The 16,491-nt window shown below is 39.2% G+C and overlaps 1 protein-coding gene across 1 annotated transcript in view; it reads right to left on the bottom strand.

Annotated features, from left to right (window-relative positions):
- Positions 1–16,491, bottom strand: part of LOC125111252 (complement receptor type 2-like) — a 104,669-nt gene that overhangs the window by 28,617 nt on the left and 59,561 nt on the right. Inside the window, exons 22-29 of the mRNA XM_047753147.1 lie at positions 15,805–16,200; positions 13,151–13,327; positions 12,952–13,054; positions 11,351–11,436; positions 8,794–9,012; positions 6,588–6,767; positions 5,935–6,034; positions 2,603–2,688 (exon numbers count right to left, since the gene is read on the bottom strand). Coding sequence (XP_047609103.1) covers positions 2,603–2,688; positions 5,935–6,034; positions 6,588–6,767; positions 8,794–9,012; positions 11,351–11,436; positions 12,952–13,054; positions 13,151–13,327; positions 15,805–16,200 — 1,347 coding nt within the window. The remainder of the gene's footprint in view (positions 1–2,602; positions 2,689–5,934; positions 6,035–6,587; positions 6,768–8,793; positions 9,013–11,350; positions 11,437–12,951; positions 13,055–13,150; positions 13,328–15,804; positions 16,201–16,491) is intronic.

Genomic DNA, 16,491 nt, shown 5'->3' with positions numbered 1-16,491 from the left:
ACTGACGAGGGCTTGATCTATAAAATATACAAACAACTTGTACAATTCAACACCAAAAAAATCCAACAACCAAATTTAAAAATGGGCAAAAGACCTGAATAGACATTAGTCCAAAGAAGATAAACAGATGGCCAATAGGCACATGAAAAAATGCTCAACATCACTAATTATTAGAGAAATGCAAAACTACCATGAGATACCACCTCACACCAGTCAGAATGACCATCATTAACAAGTCAACACAACAAATGATGGGGAGGATGTGGAGGAAAGGGTACCCTCTTACACTGTTGATGGGAATGTAAATTGGTACAACCATTATGGAAAACAGTATGGAGATACCTCAGAAAGCTAAATATAGAACTACCATATGACCCAGAAATACCCTTCTGAGGCATGTATCTGGACAAAACTTTCATTGAAAAAGACACATGTACCAGTATGTTTACTGCAGCACTACTCATAGTAGCCAAGACATGGAAACAACCTAAATGTCCATCAACAGATGAATGATGCAGTGTATATATACACAATGGAATATTACTCAGCCATAAAAGGAAAAAATAATGCCATTTGCAGTAACCTGGATGGAACTAGAGATTCATTCCAAGTGAAGTAAGTCAGAAAGAGAAACACAAATACCATATGATATCACTTACATCTGGAATCTAATATATGGCACAAATGAACCTTTCTACAGCAAAGATACTCATGGACTTGGAGAACACACTGTGGTTGCCAAGGGAGAGGGGGAGGGAGTGGGATGGACTGGGAGTCTGCGGTTAATAGATACAAACTATTGCATTTGGAGTGGATAAGCAATGAGATACTGCTGTATAGCACAGGGAACTATATCTAGTCACTTGTCATGGAACATGATGGAGGTTAATATGTATAACTGGGTCACTTTGCTGTACAGTAGAAATGGACAGATCACTGTTAATCAACAATAATGGGAAAAAAATCATTTAAAAATGAAGATGCTAGGAGTTCCCGTCATGGCGCAGTGGTTAATGAATCCGACTAGGAACGATGAGGTTGCGGGTTCGATTCCTGGCCTTGCTCAGTGGGTTAAGGATCCGGCATTGCTGTGAGCTGTGGTGTAGGTTGCAGACGCAGCTCGGATCCCGCGTTGCTGTGCCTCTGGTGTAGACCGGCGGCTACAGCTCCGATTAGACCCCTAGCCTGGGAACTCCATATGCCACGGGAGTGGCCCTAGAAAAGGTAAAAAAAAAAAAAGACAAAAAAAATGAAGATGCTAGAAATAAAGATGTATTTTGCCAATATTGACTCATGGAAAGGTGACATATAGAAGCAATGGAAAAAATATCAAAAATGCTACTACTAAAAACATACAAAGCACAGATAATTTTACAGACAAATTTAATCTAACATTCAAGTAATAGATAACTCCTAGGCAGTATAAATCATTCTAGGGCATATAAACTATTTCTACATTTTTGGCAGGTATACCTTAAAGTAGACACATTTATTTATTTATGCTTTTAAGAAAATATTTAAAAAGATGAATATTTATTGTAGGAAATTTATAAACTATAACTAAAAATCGCCTTTAAGCCTTCTCTCTAGAAAGAACCACTCTTAACTATTTAATGTACAATCTTTAATACACATACACACAGACATGCATTTTTTTTCTAACATATCTTTGTTGGCTGAGTAATATTTCAGAGTAATATGTACTATCTGATTCCCTTTGGAAAAGTCCTGTCTCTTGTCTAATGCAATCTGTCATATTTTAAACTTAAAATAAAAAATAGAACACAGGCCCAGTTCCTAGTAGGAGATTATTTCCAGAAAAGTGTTTGGAATATGCACACTATTTAGATTCTTTTGACTATCATAAAATAATAATGTAGATAATACCTGTACATCAATCCTTGCAAAAGCCCCATTGATTTTTTTCAAAAGAATAAATCATAACATGTAAAATTTCAAGATTAAAGGCATTCATACAGTTAATGTTTTTATACATACTGCGAACTGGCCTCTTAGAAAGTCTGTTAGCACTTATCCTACTATCAGTTGTGTTGCAGAGTGTTGATTCCTCCACATGGTCACCAAACCCAGGGTTATATACTCTTTATGTTCTTTGTTAATTTGCCAGCTGCTCCTTCCTCTACATGCTTCAAAGTGTAGGAAGCTCATCTTCCAAACAACTTGCAGGAAAGATGGTACATCATGGTTTAGACAAAACATAAGAGAGCAGGAAGGGCCCACGGCTAGAGCAGATGACCTGGGGTTAAGAACTGACAGAGACCAAGCAAGGCACTTTCACTAACTTTGTATTCATTCATTTCTAAAAAGAAGGGACCTTAGAACCAGAAGGTGTTCAGTCAACAGCAGAGGGATTTGGGGGCTGTTCTAAATGAGTTTAAGACTGTTGCTTAAAATAAATTTTACCCCAGGATAAGGAAAAACCAGGAGGAACTAGAAGCTTGGCACAATATAAGCACCTTTAAGGATGTGAGTGTTTCCTTCACATATCAGAAGAATGCCGTTGCCAAGAGGAAGGAAATACATTCTTCGAAATTCTAAAGGGCATCTCAAGGACCGACTGTAAGAAATGGGGATAACTCACGTTCACAAATTGGTGGCTCTGCATCCCAAAAGACAGTATTGCCTGAGAGGACACATTCAGTAGATGAGTGCCCGATGAGTCGATATCTAAAAGCAAAAAATGAAAAATAACTGTGCTGTACACATCCCATCAACTTCCTCAGCATGCATGCATGGCACATCTGAAAGGTTACAATCTGAGATATGACTAAGGATTAGCCTAAATTCCAACCCACTTTATCTGGCTTTTCTGATTTCTCTTTTTTCTATCCTCTCATTATTGAAAGCAATGCATATATAGACATACAACACATGTATTTAAACCTATTTTCTCAATTTTGATGTCAAAATATGTACTCAACCCATCTTGCATGCAATAAAAGCCTAGCTTATGTTGTCTTGCTTTCTCCCATTTTTTTATTTTCATGGATATATTTTACGACTTTAGAAATTTTTATTAAATTGTGATCACATTGCCACGTTTCACCTTTTAACACTTAGTTCTGTCACTGTATTTAGTTTTGTAACTTTGCTGAAAATATCTGATTTTTTTTAAAAAAATGTGTTTGTTTTTGTCAATTTTCTACCTCACCAGTATTTATCATTACTCTTAAAAAATACTTATGGATTGCCTGAGTTTATCTTTTTTCCTTATTTCAGGGGGTATGCTTCCTAGAAAGTACACAAGTGAGATTTTGGGGCCCTTGCTTATCTTTTTTTTTTTTTTTGTCTTCTTGCCATTTTTTGGGCCGCTTCCATGGCATATGGAGGTTCCCAGGCTAGGGGTCGAATCGGAGCTGTAGCCACCAGTCTACACCAGAGCCACAGCAATGCGGGATCCGAGCCATGTCTGCGACCTACACCACAGCCCACGGCAACGCCGGATCCTTAACCCACTGAGCAAGGCCAGGGATCGAACCCACAACCTCATGGTTCCTAGTCAGATTTGTTAACCACTGTGCCACGACGGGAACTCCCCCTTGCTTATCCTTTAATGCACACGTGTAGCCTCTAAATGTGAATACTAGCTTAGTTCATTAGAATCACTACCTTCTGCAATTTAGTGATGTGAAAGATCAATATAGATTAATTTTCTTTTGTAGGTATTATGGTTTATTAATTTCCTCTCTGCATTCTTGATTTTTTTCCTTATCTCTGTAATACAGAAGATTCCCTAGTGATGGCTAAGTATGGGCTTATTGTTTTCGCCTTCAGGAATTTTTGTTACATGTATTTCGAATCCTAGTATTCTTACACATATCTTCTCATTCCTCTTCTTCTTTATCTTTTGCTCTTAATTCTGGGAGAATTTTATTAATTTTTCTTCATACTCCTTGCTTAAATTTTCCACAGTATTCAGTGTGTTTATCACAGATTTTTTTTTTTTTTAGTTTGACAATTGTGCTTTTCATTCAGAAGCAAATTTCCTAACTAGTTTCCCAGAAAGTGTGCAAATGAATCTTGTTCAAAATGTAAACATATTTTTCTAAAAGTTTCTCCTATTTCTTGGAAATAAATCTTTTTTGTAAGAGGCCGTTTCTTCTGATTTTTCAGATTAATGTGTTTTTTTTGTTTGTTCGTTTTTGTTTTGTTTGTTTTGTTTTTTTGTTTTTTTTTGTCTTTTGTCTTTTATCTTTTTTAGGGCCACACCCATGGCATATGGAGGTTCCCAGGCTAGGGATCGAATCCAAGCTGTTGCTGCCGGCCTACATCAGAGCCACAGCAACGCCAGATCCGAGCCGCATCTGCGACCTACACCACAGCTCACAACAACACCTGATCCTTAACTCACTGAGCGAGCCCAGAGATGGAACCTGCAACCTCATGGTTCCTAGTTGGATTCGTTTCCACTGTGCCACGATGGGAACTCTCAGATTAGTCTTTTTTATATTAATTTCTCATAGCATATCATAAACCAATGGTTTTCTGTTTTATAATGCTCAGAGGTAGACTCTTATTTGGCAATACCAAGTAAAGAGGGTGCAGCCAGAGAATTTATAGATTGCAGTTCAAAATGCTTGAAGAAAGAGAAAAGTGTTTATATTTATTCTAATTTTACTTTGTCAGATTATGATCTGTAAATCCTCGGTTAGCAAATATGCTAAAGGTCACCAGCATCTTTTAGGTGGGTATCATGGCAGTATGAATTTAGCCCATATTCTCTACTGGTTTAGCTGCTCACATTGGCAGTGAGGTTGAGATTCTACTGTGTGTTGAGCAGGGATAAGTACCAACGGTGGGACTGCCGCCCAGCAATTTATGTCTGACATTTTCATAGGGGGCTCTGTTATGGGTTGAATGATGTTTCCCCCAAAGAATGGTGAAGTCCTAACCCCCAAATTCCTGTGAATATGACCTTACTTGGAAATAGAGTCTTTGCAGATGTAATCACTTTAAGATGAATTCATTAAGGTGAGTCCTAAACAAATGTGATTGGCCTCGGTATCAAAAGAGAGAACTCTGGACTCAGACTTACACAGAGAGGACGGTGCCTTGGGGGGACACACAGACACAGAGCTAAGATGGCCATGGGAAGATAGAAGCAAAAACTGGTGTGATGCTGCCACGTGTCAAGGAAGGATGAGTCAGCTAGAAAAGGCAAGGAAGGATCCTTCCTCAGAGGCGCTGGAAAGAGCATATCCGGCCGACATCCTGATTTTGGACTTCTAGCCTCCAGAACTGTGAGAGACTAAATTTTTGTTGTTGTGGTAAGCCACCCAGTTTGTCAGACTTTGTGATGGCAGCCCTGGCAAATGAATGGTGCAGTCACCTCTAAGATTTCCTTTCTCACAGCTGCTCCATGGCCTTCCCGCTCTTCCAGCCATGCCTCTGCTGGGTTAAGGCTTTGGTATGGTTTGACCCTGCCCTTCATCCATTTTCTTCCTTTCTACCTGGTGAATACCTCGCTTTTCTTGTATGCACTACCCTGGATTCCAGCAAAGATACAGATTTCCTCTCGAAACTTACTGTACTTTATTCATTTCAACTAGGAGTTAAACATCTATGTTCAAGCTTTCTTGAGAGCAGATGGTAAGAAGCTAGTCCTCCTTTCTGAAATATGACCAGAAAGTAGTACTGCTGTCTTGGGATGCTTTTTTTAAGTCTTTCATTTTTTAAACTTTTACTGAAGTAGTGTTGATTTACAGTGTTGTGATAATTTCTATAACAAACTGATTCAATTATTCATATACACACAAATTCTTTTTTTCAGATTCTTTTTGCATATAGATTATCATCAAATATTGGGTAGAGTTCCCTGTGCTACACAGCAGGTCCCTGATGGCCAGTCATTCCATATACCACAGTGTCCATGTCCTAGAACTCTTAAATCAAAAGATGCTGCTGTCAACTCACCCTGTATTACAAGAGAAATTAATTCTGGATCCAAACTGGGTATCTGTATTTACATACACCATGCCATTCACAGGATCTGAAGGAGTTTCACATGATTTCCCTTGGGAAAGAAACAGAATTTGGGAGCCAGGAAGAGTAACCTGAATTTTGTTAGTGCATAACAAGTTATTTCTCACCTGACTGTAGCCATCTGAAGTGTATATGCAATTCTGTTTCCCAGATTTTGCCACTTTGAGGAACCTCAGCAGACTGCCTCAAGCTTAGTCACTCACGAAGCATCACTTTCAAAAACACCTCCCCTCCAGATCTATCTAATCTCCACCTCAAATCTCTTTTCAAAATATAAAGGTTATTTATGGTTTTACATCCCACCCGTATAACATTTTTTTCCCTACTTGGTTATTCAAACAGTTTATGTACCCCTACAAAAATTTTTTTCCAGATCTGGAGTAATTCCTTACTTACTTCCCCACAAATATTCTCTAAACTGTCTCATGAGATAAACATTTCAACCAATAATTAGGTAACAAGACAGCCTCCTAACCTCCACCTATTTGAATAAGTATTCTCATCTCTAAAATTTGGAAAAATTAAATAAGATTGTATAGATAATTAAGCAAACATTGGAATATTCCAATGCAGGGTTTGCTCACGTTTACAGACATCAATGGCGCTTGACCACGTGAGGTTTTCCAGGCACTTGATAGAGAATGACATCTTGTAGTACTCGGGATGGCATTCATATTTTAAAGATGTCCCAATGGGAAACTTAGATGCATTGGTTTGGCTTTTCAGCTTGGCAAACTGAAACTGATCTGGAGCATTACAGTGACCTAGAAACCAAAAGAAGAAAGAACATCAGAGTTCAAAAAAGACATCCAATGCCATTCTTCTTTCTCTCTTTCTTGTTAGATTTGATGTCAGAACAAAAGAAATTTTTTGTTTTGGAAAGATAACTTCCTTGTAAGCTTTGACAGGTTAGGAAATGGGAGAACGGTTCCATTAGCACATGCCCGTTAGAAAAGGGACTATTTGGAAGATCGCTACCTGGGCATTTTACTCACATAATTTACTGTAGAAGACAGCGCCAATTCATTTTTTTTTTTTTTTACATTTTTAGGGAGATATAAAGAGTGCTTCTGCCCAGGTTTTACCTTTCTTGTCTGGTTTCCTTGTGTTTCAGTGCATCAAAACTGCAGTAGAGGGTTTACAGGCATGAATGGAGAACTCAAGATATTTCTTAAAACTAGGAAGCACCACTGCCTTTCTAGGTCTGATTTCTAAGCCAACCATTTGAACACAATGTGAAAATAAATAACATCTCCTCAAAATGAAACCAAAAAACCCAAGAACTATAGTTCTTATTATAACATTGTTTGAAGTGTATGTTGTTGAATCAAATTCTAGTTTTAGCCCCATGCCCTAGGATTGAAGAATAAAAATTCAGCTTACATTCAAGTAGTATGAAATCAAAAAAGTATATATGCTTGGAAAAATAGAAATCATTTCCACTTGGTTTTGACAATAAGTTCTCCTTCAGTTTTTACTCTAGGTATCCTCCATCTCCCTTTCAATTATTTTTTTAAATAATAAGTGTAAAGCTAGAGCAAATCCTGCACACTGATCATTCTCTGTATGAAAATCTGCAAACCAATTTCTCATATCTTTAACATAATTAAATACTTTTTCTGAGTATGAGAATTTGGCTTATTTTAAAGATATCTTCATTGGAAATTTATCCATCTATAATATATTGCTTGTTTCCTTTTTATTTTAGAGCTTGAATATTAGCTAGACCAGCTTCTAGTTCAGAGTTTCTCCTCTGGCTAAAAACGACTATCTAAGGCCAAAATCAGCAAATGAAGATGATCTGGCAAGTCTCCAATCTAAAAATATATAGCCAATAAAACTATCACTGCCATCTCAAGATACAGTTATGTTGAAAAAAAAATCATAGAACTTCAGGGAAGATTGTTTCTCTCTGTCGATTCAGTGAATCTGAAGTAGGACTCTGTATCTGTAAACAGGCTCATGGGGGGACCTCAAGTTGAAGCCATGGTGCTGCAGGAGGAGAGTGAGGGCAAAAAAAAATGACCGAGTGTCTATCCTTGGTCCCTTTCCTTTTAGAACTGCTCTTTTCTCTCAGAGTTCCCCTGTGGTCAGTATGTTATGCTGGGACTAGAGTCACTTCCACAATTTACTTTCTCTTTCCCATATTCACTTTCTGAGTGTGGGTGTCTTAGGAAACCATCTCCAGACCTTAGACATACATACTCTATTTTGCATTTCCTCTTGAGCTCACATTGCTCTGCTTTCTCTTTCCACCAAAGTGGAAAGACTTCAACAGTGAAAATTAGTGTCAAATGAACCCTGTGTTAACTTAGAACTTAGCCCAAATTGGCTCAAAGAATCTTTGTGTTTTGTCTACAATTTTACAGCCCAATTTTCATAGAGACTGCACAGCAGTCTCTGGCCAAATAGGTAATTAAAACAATCCTGTCGGGTTTCATTCTCTGTTAATCTGTGCTTCTCTCCAACACCTCCAAATACCTATGAACCTTATGCTAGTTAAGGTTCATAGGTATTTGCTTTCAATCGCTATGCTTTGAAAACATTTTCCTTCTAATTATAATTAGAACTAGAACCTCTGCCCACTTCCTCCATCTCTTTTCATCAGTCCTCTGGAAACAAAAATCATCAGAATCTTGCTTGTTGATGAATCTTAAAACCATTTATTATTGATCTTGCATTGAACTGTGTCAAGCGCATGAATAAACACCATGCTGTCATTTTGGAAATTTGGAGACTTGGGTTTAGACCTTCTAAAGCCATTTGGAATGTGGGATGGGGCGCACGAACCCTGAACTCCACAGTGAGGGGCGGGGCCGCTCCAAATTCCATTCCCTTGACTGTCGCTGGTGCAGTGGATGGTGCTCTTCCCAATGAGGCTGAAGATCTTTCCTCTCTCTGGGTGTGGGTCACAGGTGTAGGTTACTTCTTTTCCAAAAGGAAAGACTTCCAGAGGTGTGCCCGTGTGTCTCCCATTAAGGATATCAGGAGGATATGGACACAAAATTTCTGGAAAGAAGGCAAAAGCTCTAAGTTTCATTGAAAAGTTTTCAACAGAGATGTTCTACAGTCCCAGGGTACTACAGTTGGTGCTACCGAAAAAACACAAAATGGACTAAGTGAAAGGAGATTTCAATCTCATTTTTTTTTAATTTGAAAATGTACTAAAGAATTTGCCTATCCTGAATCTTCCAGGCCTTTAAGTTTTCTGGATAATAGAAACTTCTCATTTTTAATTAAGCACCGAATCTTTTTCTTTTCTTTTTTTTTTTTTGTCTTTTTGTCTTTTTAGGGCCACACCCTCAGCATATGGAGGTTCCCAGGCTAGGTTGCCGGCCTAGGCCACAGCAATGCTGGATCCTAGTCGCATCTGTGACCTACACCCCAGCTCATGACAACACTGGATCCTTAACCCACTGAGTGAGGGTAGGGATCGAACCCACATCCTCATGAATGCTAGTTGGGTTCGTTAACTGCTGAGCCATGATGGGAACTCCGAAGTAGTGAACCTTTTAAAGAAAAAAAACAACCAGTTGGAGGGTAACACATTCATTTACTCAACATATATTAATTGAGCACTTATTCTGTGTCATCCACTCAACAGGGCTCAGGAGATAAAGTGGGGACGAACACAGATAAAGTTTTTGTCCTCCAGAGAGCACACATTCTTGGGAAATATTTCTACAATGTATTGCATAGGTACTAATTACCTTAAAGGAAAGAAACATTTCCTTGATAACTTACTGATACTGACCCTCAATGAATTTTGACAGTAGTGCTGTCACAATGAGTAGAAACATACACGGTTCATTGGAAATTCTCTAAATGATTCAGAGCATTTAGTTTGTTTTTTTTTTTAAATGCAGGGGACTGTTTATGATTTAATATTTTTTTCTTTACTTTCCATGAGGTTTCAATTTGTTAATTTTTTTCTGGTATCTGCTTATCTGTTTAAAACTATCCCTTCCTCACTTCTCTTTAACGTTTCTAATTAGGCTGGGGATTTGGAAGATGCTATCTGAACCAGAAAAAAATCTGAAAAATAAGACAAATAATACAATCAATAAATGAGCTCTAGGAGTTTCCATTGTAGCTCAGGGACAACGAACCTGACTAGTATCCATGAGGATGTAGGTTCAATCCCTGGTCTTGCTCAGTGGGTTTAAGGATCCGGCGTTGCTGTGAACTGCGGCATAGTTTACAGAGGTAGCTCAGATCCTGTGTCACTGTGACTGTGGCATAAGTGGTCAGCTACAGTTCTGATTCAACCCCTAGCCTAGGAAATTCTATATGCCTAATGTGTGGCCCTAAAAAGCAAATAGAAATAAAAATAGATAAAATAAATGATCTCTAATGCATGCCAGTAGGACGGAATTTTGTTATGTTACTTCACTGAATGTTGGGCTTCTTGGACAGCAGGGGTCAATATGTTATGTTCTTAGAGAGTTTTACTATAAAAATCATCAGAGGATGACAGCAGATTTCTAGAAACATGAATATTTCTGTAACATTTGGACTGGTTAAAAAATATATATATATACACACACATATATATTTCCAATCTTTAGGATCAAATGAAAAATACAAATGGGTTAGACTAGAAGAAATCAGTAGTGGTATTGCATAGAGGAGACATTTTTTAATCAGCTTCTTGTTTCTGAATCTTTCAGCATACTTTATTTAGACACAAGTTTTGAGAGTTTAAGGACTCTTAACCTGCTTACCCTGTGTAATATTACTCCCACTTTCCCCTCATTTCTGCACTGCTCTGATCTACCAGCTCCGTAAAATTCACTTTGTTTATTTTCTTTCTTGTACATCTCCCTGCTTGAATATAAATAACATGGGAGAGGGAATTTGTTCATCTTGTCCACTGTTATAATACCAGTGCTTAGAAGAATATCAAGCACATAGTATGTGCTCAATAAATAACTGAATGAATGAATGACTCTTATTTGTATATCAGCAAATGGATAGTAAAATTGTGGAGTGACTATATCTTTATGAAATAAAAAAAAGAAAAAGAAGGAAGGAAGGAAAAGAGAAAAACGTTTGTCAAAATGTCACATTATCTAATCTCTCCTGACTTAGAGGCGAACTACAGCATGATTTATCAGATGGAACACAGAATTCAAAAGGACTGATCAGATGGTTCCCCAAACAGGAGATACACGACCCAAGTTCATCACAACAAACTGATGCACGGTAAAGTAGTATTAAAGTAAGCAAACATTTATCAATAATTCAGATTAGAAAATAGAAGAACAACAGCTGGGAAGGCCAGAGGTCAAATTGCCAAACAGAGTCAAGGGAGAGATTGGCCTAAAGCATTACCCTTTCTACTCACTTTCACACACAGGGACACTGCTGTTCCAAAAAATTTCCATTCCAACCAAGACACAATGACTAGTAGAACTGCCTTTTAATTGGTATCTAAGGAAGAAAATGGGAGTGAATATATAAGCTGAATCAGCCAAAACGTTATTCTGTTTATAGAAATCTCAGCATTTTGAGGACCTGAAACCAGCAGGTGCAAGACGTTCAGAGGCCACATCAGTCTGGCAAAGTCACAGCTTCCAGTGAGGGAGAACAGCAAAGCACAGCCACTTGGTGACATTATATTGTCCCGGCCCCAGGTGAAGAAAGCAGAAGTGGCATAGCTGTCACCTCCTCGATCCTGGACTCAGACTCAGAGGAATCAGCTCTCACTGAGCATTCTATGACAAAGCTGATAAATCTATTCACTGCCTATCAGATTAAAACATAGTCCAAGTGCTGACACTGAAGCAGTATGTAAACCAGCTCCCAGTTTGGACTGGAAAAACAGAGAATAACTGGAAAGATAATAAAGATTGTCCTTTTGTCTCTCCATTTGTGATGGTTATGCAGAAGGCTCACACAGCATGTTAGGCTGTAGAAGAGTAAGCATGAATATTCTAGGCAAAAATCAAAAGGAGGTTGAAATGACTTTTGTATAACATCCACCAAAATTCTCATTGTATATTGGACCCTGATGGCTCTGAAATTTTACTGAGTCCTGGTATTTAGTGCCTGACAAGGATTCTTTGAACATTTTGAGATCAGGTGCTTTGTTGCTCATGCTTGATACTTCCCGTGTAGCGATGTGCATTCTGGGAAGTGCCTGAGATTCACATAAACGAGTTAATGACCTTTCCTACAACATTAAATCAGCTACCACAATCCACTCCAGAGACCATGGCCCATTACTAACCAGGTGATATACGACTGGATTTAACTGCTTATTCTCATACTTTCACTCCTATTACACAGTTCAATTTTGATGGTTAAATTTTTTTCTTAAAAAATTCTTAAATGATCTTAGTTTTTTTTAATAAGCTTTTTTTGCTTACCAATTTTTTTCTGTAACTCTTCAAATTACGCTTTCTTTTCTGTTTGGAAAATATGATTTTTTTCACTTACTTTGTCTCCTGCATATATTCATAAGCAGTATGTGTATTTGTGTTTGAACCTGTCATTTAATATATGTCTCAATTTTTCCTTCAGATGTTATTAGTTCCCCCTTTTCCTTAGAGTTACTTCCCATATACATTCCTCCCCCCCCCCCGCTTTTTTGTCTTTCTAGGGCCGCACCAACAGCATATGGAGTTTCCAAGGCTAGCGGTTGAATCAGAGATGTAGCAGCCAGCCAACCCCACAGCCCCAGGAACACCAGGTCCGAGACGCATCTGCAACCTACACCATAGCTCACAGCAATGCTGGATCCTTAACCCACTGATCAAGGCCAGGGATCGAACTTGCATCCTCTTGGATGCTAACCAGATTCATTTCCACTGAGCCATGATGGGAGCTCCTACATTCCCCAAATTTAACATCCCCAAATATCTTTTTTATTTAAATCACACTACATCTTCCCTTTTTGAATTCACTTCTATTCCAGTGTCCAGTAGGCCAGGCAAACACACTTACCCCTCATCACAAACGAAGGACACTTTTGCCCCAAGCTGGAAATTCAGTGGAAAGAGCACACGTCCATTAGGAAGTTGGTCCAAGAAGTCAGCACATGATTTCGCTAGGAAAAAAAAAAAAAAAAAAAAAAACACAGGCGTGAGAGGTCCCTGTGAGGGACAAAGAGATTGGTCGGTAAACCAGGCAAGAATACAGGTACCTGCACATCTGGGGGCTTCTGGGCTCCAGTCTCCCTGGGATGTACAGTGCAGAGAAGCAGCCCCTCTAAGATCATAGCCGGGCTCGCAGCTGTAGGACACTTCCTGCCCAGTGGAAAAAGTGTTCCTCTGGCCTGCATTGTGTTTACCATGCGGGATTTCTGGAGGTAGCTGACATACTGGGAAAGAGTATTAAATGCTGTTAATTGTGTGAAAGTAAACTTTCCTCGGTGGTAAACTGGCGAAGAGAGCCATATGATAAATCTATGTGTTTTTAAAAATCTGATAGATGAACACCCTCTCATTTTATCGTTGGCAAAATTAAATATACGAAAACATACACAGACGCTCACAGAAAGTGTCTTGCAAAAAGCCACAGAACTGATAGGCTGATAACTGTGACTAGAACAGAGACATCCTCAGTTCATGATTTTCCATCTAAAATCCACCCCCTTGGGAGTTTCTGCTGTGGCTCAGCAGTAACGAACCCAACTAGTGTCCGTGAGGATGTGGGTTCGATCCCTGGCCTCACTCAGGCATATGCCTTGGGTGCAGGCCTAAAAAAAAAAAAACCTACCCCTTAGATGACACAGCAGATGGGTCCCCTCCATGTAACACAATTGTTAAGACTGATGGATTTTCATATCTTCATATCCCCTTTCTAGAAAGGCATCACCCCAAATTATAGTCTATTCTTTTGGCCATAAGGGAAGCTTGTACCCAAGTCTCATTCAAATCTCCCTATCACCTATCACACACTGTGGTGACAAACAGGATTCCTACATCTCTTCCCATCTCTTTCCAACTGCTCTCCAGTGGCCACCTGACATCAGTTAGTGGAGAAGATAAGTCTTTTCTCTCCACTTTCTGTAGCCAAGTCCTGCCTAACCACTCCTTTCATTCCAACAAAAAAATTCATTTCATTCATTCCATTGAATGAAATCTTCTAAAAAGCCTATAGTCCTCACAATGAGAGTTCATATTCCATACTGCATGTTGTAACTGAGTCTCTGTCTCTTTATACAGTTGATTTGAATTGAGAGTCAAATTGCACTTCAATCTCCTAAATTAAATGAAACTATAGTAACATGAAGAATCATTTTATTTTAGCTTAGAGCAGGACAGTTTTTCTCGGACTTTAGCATTCTCAAATATAAAATGGGATATTGGATTAGAATAAATGACCTCCCGAGGGAATTTGTAAATACTCTCTTCTTGTAATACTCACTTTCAGGGCCCATCACCCTCTTGTTTCCCTGTGATACAGTAACTGTGATGTGATGTTTAAGTGCTTGTGCTGGTTAAGTTTCTGTTGGCTCCCAGCCTCACACCTCTATGTTCTCCTTTGACTGCTGGGGTTACAGGCCTGAAAACTACACTGCTCATCTTTCTTGCCGGCTGGGTCCTGGTTAAGCTTTGCCAATTGGAGGCATTTATACTAAATTAAAAGGCTGGAAGATGAGAGAAGCCATTCTTCTTGTAAAGGAGATTCTAGAATTGACAAGGTTGACGCTTCTTCCTTAACAGCAGCAAACTTCCGTGCTAGTAATGCCAATGGCTGCAGGCTCCAGCAGTCTCAGCTATATTATATTCTGGCAGCCGTGGCAGCTTCTGCAGCATCGAGCAGCTAGAGGAAATACCTGCTCAGTGAGCCTTTCAGCTGTGACTACAGGCACCTGTGCTCTAGTCTGGGAGAAACGGAAGCCCCTGAACATCTGGTAATATTGCCTTCCTCCTTTTGCTCTTCCTGCTCTTTTTTTTTTTTTTTTGTCTTTTTGCCTTTTCTAGGGCCGCTCCCACGGTATATGGAGGTTCCCAGGCTAGGGGTCCAATCGGAGCTGTAGTGCCGGCCTACACCACAGCCACAGCAACGCGGGATCCGAGCCTCGTCTGTGCCTCGTCTGCAACCTACAACACAGCTCACCACAGCTCATGGCAACGCTGGATCCTAACCCACTGAGCAAGGCCAGGGATCGAACCTGCAACCCCATGGTTCCTAGTCGGATTCGTTAACCACTCCTTTTCCTGCTCTTCTAACAATATCTTTATACCCTTGTACCTCCACGAAATCCCTCATTCCTTGAAATACCTAGAGCTTCTTGTGATTTCCCTGGCTCTGGAGTCAGGTAGACTCGGGTTCTGGTCTTCTCAGAGTTACTATCTATTTAATCTTGGACAGTTATCTAACCTCTTTAAGACTGAACTTTCTCTGTAAAACTGGAAAGAATCATAATTACCTCATACCTTTTACTTAAGGACTAAGTGCATCCATAGCTTACAGAATGGTGCCTGACAAGAGGAACAAATCATTACATAGCAATTACTATACCCAAAAGCAATGGATAATTAAAAAAAAAAAAAAAAGATTGTTTTGACTGAAAAAAAAGGTAACCGATAGATAATGGTATGTGCAGAAAACTTCTGTTTATAAGAATCCCAAAAAAACTTTACATTCCCTGCTCATTTATCTTTGCTGCTGAATTTGAACACACACACATGTATATACACTCCTTCTTTATTTCCTATTTCCTCCCAAGAAAATTTTCTCATCCATACTGCTCACCACATATCCTTCCCCGAGAGAAAATACTAATGTCCTGATCCTCCTACAGCTCATGTCATTTGTGGGCCCCTTCAAAGCCTCAGTCAGACTTACCCCTGGAGCAGCTGGGCAACTCCGGTCCCCATTTGTTTTGTGCCTGACAGTGAACAGTGGAGGGTCCTTTCATGACAAAGCCAGGTTGACACGTAAACTGCACAGTTTCATATAAGGAAAATAGGCTTTTCTTCTCAGATATCCCGAATGCATTTTCAACCTCTGGAGGTGTGCATTTATTAGGTATAATGCACTGGGGGGGAGGGCCACTCCAGATGCCAACTTGATTGTCTTTGCTGGTGCAATATATTGACGGTGAACCCACGAGCTCAAACTTCATCCTTCTATCTCCAAGATTGCAGCGATAGGTCACCACTGTTCCATATGGGAAATATTCTCTATCACTGTTAATGAAATCTCCATTGGCGATGGCAGGGGGTGGCCCGCAAGGAATACCTGGGAAAAGGGAAAGCAGTGAATTAAAATAACCAGAGGGAGAAGTCAAATGAGTCCCTAAGCTGTAACTGTTTTTACTTTCATTATTTGGTTTTAATCTTTGCTAACATGTAGATAAGTTCTTCCAAAGTTATAATTTAGGGTGGGCATGCTAGCATGTGTTCTGCTTTTTCTACTTGTACCCTGTAAACACATGCATTTATTAATACAATCCAAATTCTTTTAATTTTCTTTCTTTTTTTTTTTTTGTTGTTATTGTTGTTGTTGTTGCTATTTCTTGGGCCGCTCCCG

The sequence above is a fragment of the Phacochoerus africanus genome, chromosome 11 (assembly GCF_016906955.1).
Source record: "Phacochoerus africanus isolate WHEZ1 chromosome 11, ROS_Pafr_v1, whole genome shotgun sequence".
NCBI lineage: Eukaryota > Metazoa > Chordata > Mammalia > Artiodactyla > Suidae > Phacochoerus > Phacochoerus africanus.
Note: the sequence above shows the minus strand (reverse complement) of the source record. Positions and strands in the feature narration are given on the sequence as shown.